At 40.5% G+C, this 11,485-nt stretch overlaps 1 protein-coding gene across 1 annotated transcript; it reads right to left on the bottom strand.

Annotated features, from left to right (window-relative positions):
• Positions 1–283: 283 nt before the first annotated feature.
• Positions 284–10,136, bottom strand: Snrpb2 (small nuclear ribonucleoprotein polypeptide B2). The gene is made up of 7 exons (XM_005068705.4): positions 9,996–10,136; positions 8,340–8,428; positions 7,825–7,997; positions 3,983–4,123; positions 2,586–2,636; positions 1,057–1,145; positions 284–639 (listed from the first exon to the last, which is right to left on the bottom strand). The coding sequence occupies exons 2-7, from the start codon at positions 8,401–8,403 to the stop codon at positions 480–482; spliced, it is 678 nt and encodes a 225-aa protein (XP_005068762.1). The 5' UTR covers positions 8,404–8,428; positions 9,996–10,136; the 3' UTR covers positions 284–479.
• Between the last annotated feature and the right edge of the window lie 1,349 nt (positions 10,137–11,485).

The following is an 11,485-nucleotide window of genomic DNA, read 5'->3' as shown; positions in this document are numbered from 1 at the left end:
ACTGCATCCCAGGCTCACTTCCCTCATCATCGGGCATAGGGTGAAATACAGGTTCAATAAATTCAAACGTCCTGGTGGATGGATGCCCATCCAAAGTCAGATGACTCAGGAAAAGTAAGGGACACCTTTCACCTCATCTCCTCACACACTTCCCATGGCTCTTTCAGATGGGGACTCAACCAGACTCACCCCTTGGCTCCACTGGAGTTTTACAGCGTCAGATGTGCTCTATACTGAAATAAGCATTTGATGGCTGAACAACAGACCAGTAAACAGTGCTGAGTACACAGAATACAAATAAAAGTTTATTGTACAAAATTAAGGCTTCAGAATTCACAGTTCACCAAAACTAAAAAGAAATTAGGTGCCGCTTCCCCAACTTCACTTTCACTTCCAACCACTAAAATGACCTGACCAGATGTTATCAAAACAAACACTATAAATAATACCAAGTCCTTTCAAACTGGCTAATCCAAACGTTATTTCTTGGCATAGGTAATCTTCATAGCATGGGATGGTGTGATCTTAAACCCTTGTAAAGCATCTCTGGCAGCTCCGGCCTGCCCATCATTTTCAAATTCTACAAATGCAATGTCATGTCTCCCAGGTACCAAGCGAACTTCCTTGAAACCAGGGAACCTAGAAAAAAACAAAAGCAATAAACACAGGCAAATGTATGAATAAATTTGTCAAACAACTTGCTATGGCCTAAGAAAACTAATCACATTGAATCAAGAATTCCAAGTAGGATGGAGGCACCTGACATAAAATTTTACCATCAAGGGACTGCAAGAGTCGACACTAATGCCACATCTGCCAGTATGTCAAAGTTTGTTTCCTGCTTTACCCATTTATTAGAATAACTCCAACAGAGGAAATCTATTCTTTTATTTGCTAAGCTTAGAGACTAGTTTCAATCCATGATTAGTCTCAGACTAAATCAATGACCCTACAGAGAACTACTGCTGTGGGGTGACAAATGAACTCAGTCCATAGAAGTACTATTTGTCCTGTTAGAAGGCTCCTGCAAACAGATCTGTTTAGTAAAGAACTTACTGATTGAACAGCATGGATAACATCATCTCATTTGTCTCTTCTGGTAAATTGTTAAGGAATAGGATATAGTTGGGAGGATAATCGGGGACCTATTGGAAACAAAAGGCAAAGTTAGCTTGTGAATATAAACTGTGCCAGGAGGTATTTGGTTATGAGAAAAATAAAAACTTCTTCAGAGAACTACATTGAAGCTTATATTGATCTGTGAAACCTTAACCTACCAAAACAAAAGCTGAAAACAATGGCACCAGAGATACAGATAAAAACCTAACAGGAAAGCCAACAAGTTAGGATACCCCAAATCTGGAAGGTTATGATTCTGTGGAAACAGTATTTCTAGGCGAAGCACCAGTGCTAACTGGGGAATTCTGTCACCTGGCATACAGAATTCAAAGTCTAAACACTAGAAAAGGCAGCAACATAGATCTCCTCAGCTCATCACTCTACTCCAACATGTGACTCCTGCAATCATTCTTTACTACCAGACCACGAGAAAATTAAGAACTAAAACATTGATAACCACACCTGATGACATTTACTCTGTGTGTTCCTGTACATGCATGTACACAGTAAATGGCATATACTGTGTCTACTTATATAAAACAAACAGAACGGAGCAGAATATTATACATTAAGTCACATGCTTGGTACTCCATAAAGGACTTACATATAAGAAGAAACTGTGTCTACTTACTAATTTCATAGACAGAAAAGATCAAGTGTAAAAAATTACTACTGAACAGCTCAAGATAGAGAATTAAGTGATAGTATTTGTGAATTGACTACAAGTTCTGAAAGAGTTCAAAGAGTAAAGATCATAAGAGAATGCATAGATCAGGTATGGTGACAACTACCTGTAATCCCAGCACTCAGGATGCTGAGACAGGAGGATTGAGAGGTCTGAGAGCAGAATCAAGACCATCTCAGTGGGGCTAATGGGTACTGGGCAGCTCAGTAGCACAGCATGTGCCTAGTATAGGCCAGGCCCAGGGTTCAGTAGCCAACACCAAAGGAGAAAAGAAAAAATCAAAAGCACACAACTGTCATACTGAAGCTTTCTTGTGGTACAGAGAAGACATGGTTCATGTCAGACTGTAATTTAGACTCTATTCAAAGCAGAAAACTTAAAAAGTAAGACTGAATACTTGTGCTGGGGAAGTGGAAGCAAGGCTGACTGCAAACACCATTGCCCAGTGTGAATCTGAGAAAGACAGGGCCGTGTCAGCCACCTGGGATGGAAGCAGCCCCTCCCAAAGTCCTCTGACCACACATGTCTGTGAAGTCCTGACAAGGAACCAAAAGCCCTTGCTCAGTCCTCAAACTCCTGCCTTTTTGATCTTGTTCCTAATTCACAGGTAACAGGAATCAGGCCAGGTTTTGTTTTCTTCATCCTAGAGTAAACTTCTTAAAGTGACAGGCAATTATGCCTTGTGAATGGATTTACTTGCTTCTGTAACACATGAACACTATTTTACACTGCCATAATTTTTATGATCTTAAGGCAAGCACCCCATGTAGAAAAACATTACCTGAGGATTTGGTGCTACATTTCCTTGAGTATTAGCTGAATTTGGTGTTCCCTACAAAAAAGAAATTGGCATTAAGAAATGGTTAAATTTCAGTCATGCTAAAAAGTAACTGCAATTTATAACATAAACATAACATATAGCAAATTCACTGAAATGACCCCTTATTCCATATTACTTTAAGATCCTATGTCATAAACTATTTACTTAGCTTATAAATTGAAATGTATGTCTTCCAACTCTATAGACCACATCATAAACCTTAGCATTTGAATTTTTATTTTATTTTTTGAGACAGAATCTTACTATGTAGTTCAGGTGTGCTGGAGGGAGGGAGGGAGGGAGGGAGGGAGGGAGGGAGGGGACTTTTAAAAAAATTCCATAAGCATTATACCGAGTCAAAATGATTTAAATAATTCTTAACTCAGAGGTAACTACTTTTTTGAATAATTTCATTTCTTTTAGATTTCAAGTTTTCCCTCTTGAATTGTTCAAAGAGGCTCTGAGTAAGATATTCCTGATGAAGAAATTATATATGATTTATAGGAAGAATTTAAGAAAAATGCCAATAAGTATATCTTAAATAAAGATGACATAAAACAGTATGAGATCAGTACTGTTTATTATGTGTAAAGGCTGGTATTATAAATTGTTGCTTAAATATAAACCTAGAATTTTAGAGTTTTGTTATCCCAGCTTCTTACACTTCATCTTTACCCTTTGTTCGTCACTCATCCCTCTCTACAACTGGATTCCAGGAGTTTGGCCCAGTCCAGACTATGCTGGGTAAAACCACAGAAAGAGTTGACCTTAGCAAGTGGGTACTCATGGACCTCAGTCTGACAGCTGGGGAACCAACATAGGAACAAACCAGGTCCCCTGAATGTGGGTGTCAGTTAGGAGCACTGGGCAGTCTATGGGGCCTCTAGCAGCGGAAACAGATATATCCCAGTGCACGAACGGACTTCGGGAGCCCATTGCCCATGGAGAGATACTCTCTTAGCCTAGATACACTGGGGAGGGCCTAGGCCCTGTCCCAAATGACTTGACAGATTTTGATGATCCCTCATGGAAGGCCTCACCCTCCCTGGGGAGTGGATGGGGGATGGGATGGGAGGGTCGGTGGGGGGAATGGGAGGATAGGAGGCAGAGGGAACTGGAATTGATATGTAAAATAAGACTGTTCCCAATTTAAATAAAATTTATTTTAAAAAAAAGCAAAAAACACTTCACCTTTAGCAGGATGGTGGTAGTATAAGCCTTTAATCCCAGCATTGGGGAGGCAGAAACAGGTGGATCCCTGTGAGTTCAAGGTCAGTCTGGGCTACCGAGACAGTTCCAAGAGAGCCAGGGCTACACAGAGAAACCCACACAAACAGACACGGACTGTTCTGTCTCACCTGACCAGGCTTTTTGTTTGCAGCTGCTGCAGCCTGTTCCATGGTTTTAGCTTTCTTCTTTTCCTTTTTCTTTTCCTTGTCAGCAAAAGTGCCACGCATTTTAGATATTATATCGGAATCTGTTTTTGCATACTGAATTCTCTGTTTTAGTTACAGGAAAACAAATTACATTACTTTGTAGGCAGCTGTTTAGAATAGTTAACCTTTTAAATCACAGTACATAACTACAATGCAAACTAATTTTAAACACATTGAAAGAAATTAGTGGAAAATTGTAGTGGCCCATGGTTCACAACTAAGGCAAACTACACTCACGTGTCTTTATTAAAGGACAAATGAAGTTGGGATGGGTAACTCAGATCTGTAGCCTTAGCTACTCAGGAGGCCGAATCAAGAGGCCTGCTTGGGCTACAGACAAGGCCAGTCTGAAAAACTTAGCCTCTATTTCAAAAGAAAAGGTAAGGGTACTCTTGAGTAGGAGAGTACTTGCCTATCATGTATGACAGACCCAAGTTCAATTCCCATGCTATCACAAAAAAAAAGAAAGAAAGAAAGAAAGAAAGAAAGAAAGAAAGAAAGAAAGAAAGAAAGACGAAAAGCCACTGGACCAGACTGCATTTGGTAAGAGCAAGGCTGAAGAAGCTACATTACTTACTGCTTCTTCTGACTTACTAACAACGAAAACTTATAATGACTCAAAAAGGGATCAGCATGTGTCAGTCAACCGAGGGATGTATCATGGCATTTACTTACAGTGCTTTGCTTTGAATCCATCATTTTCAATAAATGAATTTAGTAACTTAAAAGATTGAAGTGGATTGGGATGAAACATAAAGTAGATATCAGCTGCTATGACTAGGCTTAATTTTCCTATACCAGAGAGAGCCAGCAAGATGGTAGGCACTTGAGACCAGCAAGAACTCAAAAACACTGGCCTACACTAGTTTTGACAACTAACTATACTGTACAATCCAACAGCCTGGAGAGCCTGACAGAAGGTCTGGGTAAGGCTACAGATTCTATGCTGTTTGCAAGCACAGAGGGAATGATGACCAGCTTTGAAGAGTGGGGTCTTAGACTAAATTTGCTATATGGCTAAATTCATCACCGATGAAATGGCCAAATATTTCTGCCAATGGCCTATACAGTTACCTAGAGTATAAGTGTCTGCAAGTTGCAATTTCCATTCAACCAAAAACATCTCCAGAGCTTAAAGAGTTAATATTTCTTTGAGGACATCAAAACACAATAACCCTACAAGGTACTCTTATCCCAAGAATTCAATCTTCATCTGAAGAGAAGAAAAAGCATTTTAAAGTAGTGTGGATCAGAAGAAAGAATTTCTTAAAACCAAAAGCAATTCTCTTTCCCACTAGGAAAGAATACACCAGGAGAAGAGTAAAACAGGCACCCTCAGAACCCCAGGCTTTGCCTGGCCAGTGCAGATGTCTCTACCGCAGCAGGCGCCAGGCAGCTCTGCTAACCTTCCCAACATGTTCTAACAGACAAGATGGGCTAAAGTTCAAATTCTACTACTCAGAAGAATTCAGTGCTCTGAGGTCTTCAATCCTGTCCCTGACCTGAACAGATCTCAGGTACCTGATTTGTCTGCTGACTGTTATATTCACCTAACAAAGTATCCGATCCAGCCGGGCGGTGGTGGCGCACGCCTTTAATCCCAGCACTCGGGAGGCAGAGGCAGGCGGATTTCAGTGAGTTCGAGACCAGCCTGGTCTACAAGAGCTAGTTCCAGGACAGTCTCCAAAGCCACAGAGAAACCCTGTCTCGAAAAACCAAAAAAAAAAAAAAAAAAAACAAAACAACAACAACAACAACAAAAAAACAAAAAACAAAAAAACCCAAAGTATCTGATCTCAACAATGGCTCTTAACAGGACATAACGCAGTGTCCAGGGACACTTGGCACCACATAGAGATACTGCCAGCAGAGATGCTTTTAGCTTTTAGTGGGTAGAAGCCAGGGACTGCTAAACACCCTAGTGCATAGTAAAAAAACCCCAAGTGCATTACAAAGAAACTCTTCTCCAAATACCCATAAAAATAAAATACAATTATCTATTAAAGACAGTAAAGAGCAAATTTACATTTATTCTGAGACTCATGATGGAAGCCTTCAGGACAAAAGATCTACTTTATTGAAGTCACTGTGACTGAGTTAGAAATTGAAGCAAACCCTGATCACAACTCATCTAACCTAAAAGCACTTAAATACAGGCAAGGCAGCTCAAAGCATTTTTATTTATCCTGTCAAGATGCTGGAGATCTGGCAACTCTCGCTAAGCTTCCTCAAGGCAGAAAATGGACCTCTAAAATACCTTCAGTATAAATCAGACCAATGGACCTTTTGTATTCATTTAAAAAAAATGAGTTGGCAAGGAGAGACTAGTGCCAAAACAGCAAAATTTTCTCCTTTCTTGTATCCAATTAACAAGGCAAGCGTCAACTTGCCATTTCAATTCGGCCACATTGCCTAAAAAAGTTTTGTACTCTAGGTAAATAAGATCCAGATTATGTAAATACTTCGTATTAAGTAATCATAGCTGTTTCAGGAAACAGTGTGATACAGGACAGAGGCTCCCAACTGAGGCTGACAGCTAACACTGTAGGGCTGGATGGAGCACAGCCACACCCATTCAGTTGGCTATGCACTCACTGCCTGCACTACTGTCAGCGTAAAGAGCTACGACAGAGGAACATCTGGCTAGGGAAGCATGCAATCTTACCGCCTGACCCCATTGGAAAAATATGTTCCCTCCTAGTATATAAAAAGCATGATAATCCTAGATGTTATTAGTTTCCGAGTGCTGACGCTACTACTAGCTACAAGTATACACCTTAAACGAATAAGACTGGCTTAATGCTTAGTCTTTCTCCGTGATATCAAGGGGCTAGACTATCAGCCTTAAGGCCAAATCCAGATCATGACCTGTTTTTGTACAACTTGTGAGTTAACAATTATTTTATGTGGTCAGCAAAGCTTGAGATACAGATCTAGTCCTTTGGAGTTTCTGCTGATCTCTGGAATAAACCAATGATTCAACTTGCTCATATTTTAGTGGTGGTGGAAGTGACTAGAGATGCCGCATCTGCTGGTAGCACAACATGAATGAGGAGTCAGATCCTGTAAGCCACAGGCCTTGACGCTCTAAGACCTCTTTGCAAGAATTTCCAATCCCAGCAGAAAAGCAGTATGCGTCTATACTCAGGGTACAGTGCATGCACTCATACTTAAGACTCAAGACTTTTCCAATCTACCATCACCCAGTCTTACACCTAGCAGCCTCCTATTTGAGTTCCATGCAACTTGGTTCTTTGAGAGAAAGTCTCATGTAGCCTGGGATATCCTTGAACTTCTGACTCTCCTGCCTCCACTCCCTAGTGCTGAGAAACCATGCATGTATCACTATGCTATCTTAATGTCTACTGTTTTAAAGAATCTTCTCTATGTTGCCATCCTATTTTTCAGTGATTCACATCATCATATATTTTAACTTTGCTCATTTTAACTAGAATAAGTTCATAATTCAGCTCTAGTAATGTATTTTTTTAATACCTACGTAAGTCTTCTGTGGTAGTGCACTATCATCCCAGCACTTGGGAAAAGAGTAAGAAGAAATAAGCATTGGCTACATACCAAGTTCAAGGCTAGCCTAAGTTACCAGAGACTCTGTCTCAAAACAAACAAAATACCTATATAAGAAAAGCCCAAATTTCTCTAAACAAACAAAACAGAAAGCAATAGCCTAGCATCATGTCCATGCTTAAAACCTACTGTACCACTCAATAATAGTGATTAAAGCAGAAATAATAGGATTAGCTTACCATTGGTTTACCATAAAATGGAAATCCTTGTAACTGTCTCAAAGCATTTGTGGATGAGCCCAGTTCCTTAAATATAACAAAAGCCTGCCCCCTCATCTTCATGGTCTTTAAAGCCACAATATCTACCACATGTCCAAACTGAGAAAAGAGGGCATACAGGGATCTCTTCAATTCTGTACAAATAAGAAGGAAAACTTGTGAATGAAACAATGACTAAGTAACAATATAATGACTACCTCTATCAACCATTTATAGTAAATTGAAAAAAGAAACATCACACTATTCTCATTAGCCACCTAATTTAAATAGTTATTTGAAACCATTTATGAGTTAAAGCAATTCAAAGCACTCCAATCCCTACATATTCTTATATTTAAAAAATCTCAGAGTTGTGTAAAAATGGGATAAATCATTGCAGAACAAATGAAAGATGACTAGACCAGATATTAAGAAACATTCTCAAGACAGGTAAATAAACATTTTAGTTGTGAATATATATTTTTAAAAGAACATACCTTCTTTTTTAATTTTATCATTCATATTGTTGATATAAATCGTGTGATTTGGTCTGATATCCATGTTTGGGTAAAACCTCTGGAATAGCCTATAGGAAATAAGCAATCTGTTATTAGCAAGGAGAGTTAAAACACACAGGTGTTTGGCATGACCAAAGACAAGAACCATTAGCTGTTAAATTATTTTTCCGCCCCAAATGTCAGAAAGTGTCAGTTGACATTAGACAATAATTCCTCCCAGCCACTACTGGGGCTTTCTAGACAAATAGAAAATAGTTCTCACGATCAAAACTTAATAGAACATCAATACACATGTAAGCATATTTAGAAACATTTTATTCAAGGTACTACTTTTTCTTACCCACCCCCATAAATGACAACTTTTTTAAATAAGTAACTTTTTTTAAAAAGTATATTTCCTAATTCTTTAAGAATGTCATCCAATGTATTTTGATTATAGTCCCCAGAAATTTTTTTCAGTGATTTAAACATTTATGTAAGAAACTAGAAAACATAGCCTAGTTAGGAAAAAAATCATTGTAATAGAAAAATAAAATTTTAAATGACGTTTACAAATGCATTCACAAACTATTTAAACGATATTGTGAGAGAGAGAGAGAGAGAGAGAGAGAGAGAGAGAGAGAGAGAGAGAGAGAGAGAGAGAGAGAGCGAGCGCACAAATGCTGGGTAAGACAGCCTTTCGAAGCCAGGTTCTCTTTTTGCACTATACGGGCCTTAGGGGCCCGACTCTCAAGGTACTCAAGGTGACAAAAAGCACCTTTACCTGCTGAGCCATGACAGTCCTCAAAAGTATTTCCTAAGTGATACCCAACACCTCCACGGCTGACCTCGGGATTCCCTCTGACAGATTTGAAAGGAATGATACTCTCAGCAAACAATTTAGAATGAAAGAACTCAGATTCTGGCACCACAGAGATCCGAATTTCAATTCTGTCTATGCTTTTACAATCTGCTTCGCTGAGGGGCAAGTTCCTTAACGTCTCGGGTCCTCAGCTACAAATTGGGGAGAGTAACAGCACCTACAAAATGGAGCCCAGAGACTAAAGGAGACACATATCTAACGGAAGTTACTATTTATTATTGACGGCTACTACAAGTTAAAGGGTCTTAACATACACAACATGCGACTGCACTACGCAGGTCACAGTTAATAGGTGCCGTTCATCAAAGGCTTGCTTCCCTCCATGGGAACCTGGAGAAGGACTGGGGTCTCAAGGAAGGGACCAGAGCAGAAACTCTGGCAGTAGCTCCTGCCGGCTGAAAAGGGGGCACCTGAAATGCCCCAGCCCCCTCATCCAAAAGGCTGCTGGGGGCGGGGGCTCGGCGAACCGTAAATGCCCCCAAGCGAACAACCGGCCATTCTTTACCCCAGGGCTAATTCCTATGCACCAGTTTGAGCCTCTTCGCTCGCCGGTCACTCTGCCCAACGCGCGGGCCCCACGGGCGTTAAAAACCCAACCAGCCCGCCACGCCGGGCCTCAGCCCGACAGCCCTTCCTCCACTAAGGCTCGCTCTCCGCCGAGCCAGGGACCGCGCAGCAGACGACACCTTCGCCCTGGCCGGCTCGGTTGCGAGTGAGTGTATCCGGCCAAGCCCCGAAACCAGCCACAGCTAGGAAGACTCAGACCGACCCACCTGAAGACGGCTCGATCCCGCTTGAAGCCAAAACCGGAAGAGCTTCCTGGCGCCGGAAGAGCGCGGCCACACTTCCTTAATCGAACGCAGAGAAGTCGAGGAGACGAGCACCGAGTCAATCGATGCCTCCAGGCCCCGGCCCCCTGCGCCAGACTCTTTCTGAGCATGCGCATCCCTGAAGGGTGGAAAGGACGTTTTCTGTGGAAACAGGAGGGTTAAATTAGGATCCATGGGCTAAACTGTGAAGGAGAGAAGGGACAGGAAGGGAATGGTTTTGCCTTACCGCGATTTTGAAGCTTCCCAACTTGATGATGTGATACAGTTGTACAGGAACAGTCCCTTCATCCTGTCTCTAGAGACAAGTGGACAAGTCTTTCAATGAATGGGTTCTGGCCAATTTTGCATAATGCTACCTTTAGAATGGCCCTTGTCACTCCCTCAGATTTCTGGGAGTCAGAAAGAACACTCCAGCACTCTGCAGATTACATCTTAGATGCAGCCCTGTCTTCGACCCCAGGGCAAAGAAGATCAGTGTTTGTTGGTTCTCTCACCATGTTTCAGGAATATGCAATCAACCTAAAGGTCACATTAACTTCCTCCCACCCTCCCACTGTCTCCTTTCCTCACAAAATGTCTGTATTTTTCTAGGCTAAAAATTGGAGTAGGGACAAAATTGGTTGATTTCATCAGCTTGAGACTTCTGTTTTTGTTTGTTTTTAAAACACCTGAAGTTGTGGCCTGGAAATAGTATCTTGAGGGCACTTTGTCTGTTTTGTTCACTGAAGTAACTGGAAGAATGATTAATAATAAATATGTATTGGATGAATGGATGAAATTTTGGGAAAATTAGGCCACAATAAAACAAGTGTGATAATCTAGTGAAGATTCTGTAAGTGTAGGAAATAATATTAAACAACCATAGGAAAGTGTTCTTTAAGTATATAAACAAAGAAACCAGCCTGCTTTGTAAAAAGATTATTGAGTATATTCTTAACAAAAGAACATCAAGTAAATATAAAAATAATTTCTAAGGAACAACAAGGTGCCTTGCCCATTAACACGCACATCTGAGCAACTAATTAACTGCCTGGTGGTAATGAGAACAGCTTAAATGCTTTTCCTGAAATAAGCTATCATTTCACTGTGTCATATAAATAGGGTTGTCCAAGAGTTCATAGCTATTTTAAACAAGAAAATTTATAAACATGCAAAGACATTCCACCTGGGAAGAAAGTAGGCCAGGAAATAAAGAGATCTAAAGTGTCACACACCTATTCTATCAACAACTGAATCATAGCTACTATGTGTTTTACATTGCAAGGAGAAAATTGTTCAATGACAACTCAGTGGCAATGGTTTCCATGATTTTTTTCCAGGTTCGTCTGTAAAGAGCCAGCACATTTTCATATCCATGAGCAGTCCCTCTGAGCTTTTCTTAATGGGTCTTCAGTGATTTGCTGAATGACTGAAAAACTAAGACTTGAAATTGG

This window comes from Mesocricetus auratus, unplaced genomic scaffold (genome assembly GCF_017639785.1).
Source record: "Mesocricetus auratus isolate SY011 unplaced genomic scaffold, BCM_Maur_2.0 Super-Scaffold_100004, whole genome shotgun sequence".
NCBI lineage: Eukaryota > Metazoa > Chordata > Mammalia > Rodentia > Cricetidae > Mesocricetus > Mesocricetus auratus.
The sequence above is the reverse complement of the archived record's forward strand: the minus strand, read 5'-3'. Positions and strand labels throughout refer to the sequence as shown.

Excerpts from the sequence above, each read along its gene's own strand:
- Snrpb2 (XM_005068705.4), bottom strand. The coding sequence starts at position 8,403 with ATGGATATCAGACCAAATCACACGATTTATATCAACAATATGAATGAT. Across the intron at positions 4,124-7,824 it reads CATTTTATGGTAAACCAATG|AGAATTCAGTATGCAAAAAC; the intron begins GTAAGCTAATCC and ends TAACTAAAACAG. Across the intron at positions 1,146-2,585 it reads ATGTAGCACCAAATCCTCAG|GTCCCCGATTATCCTCCCAA; the intron begins GTAATGTTTTTC and ends TGTTTCCAATAG.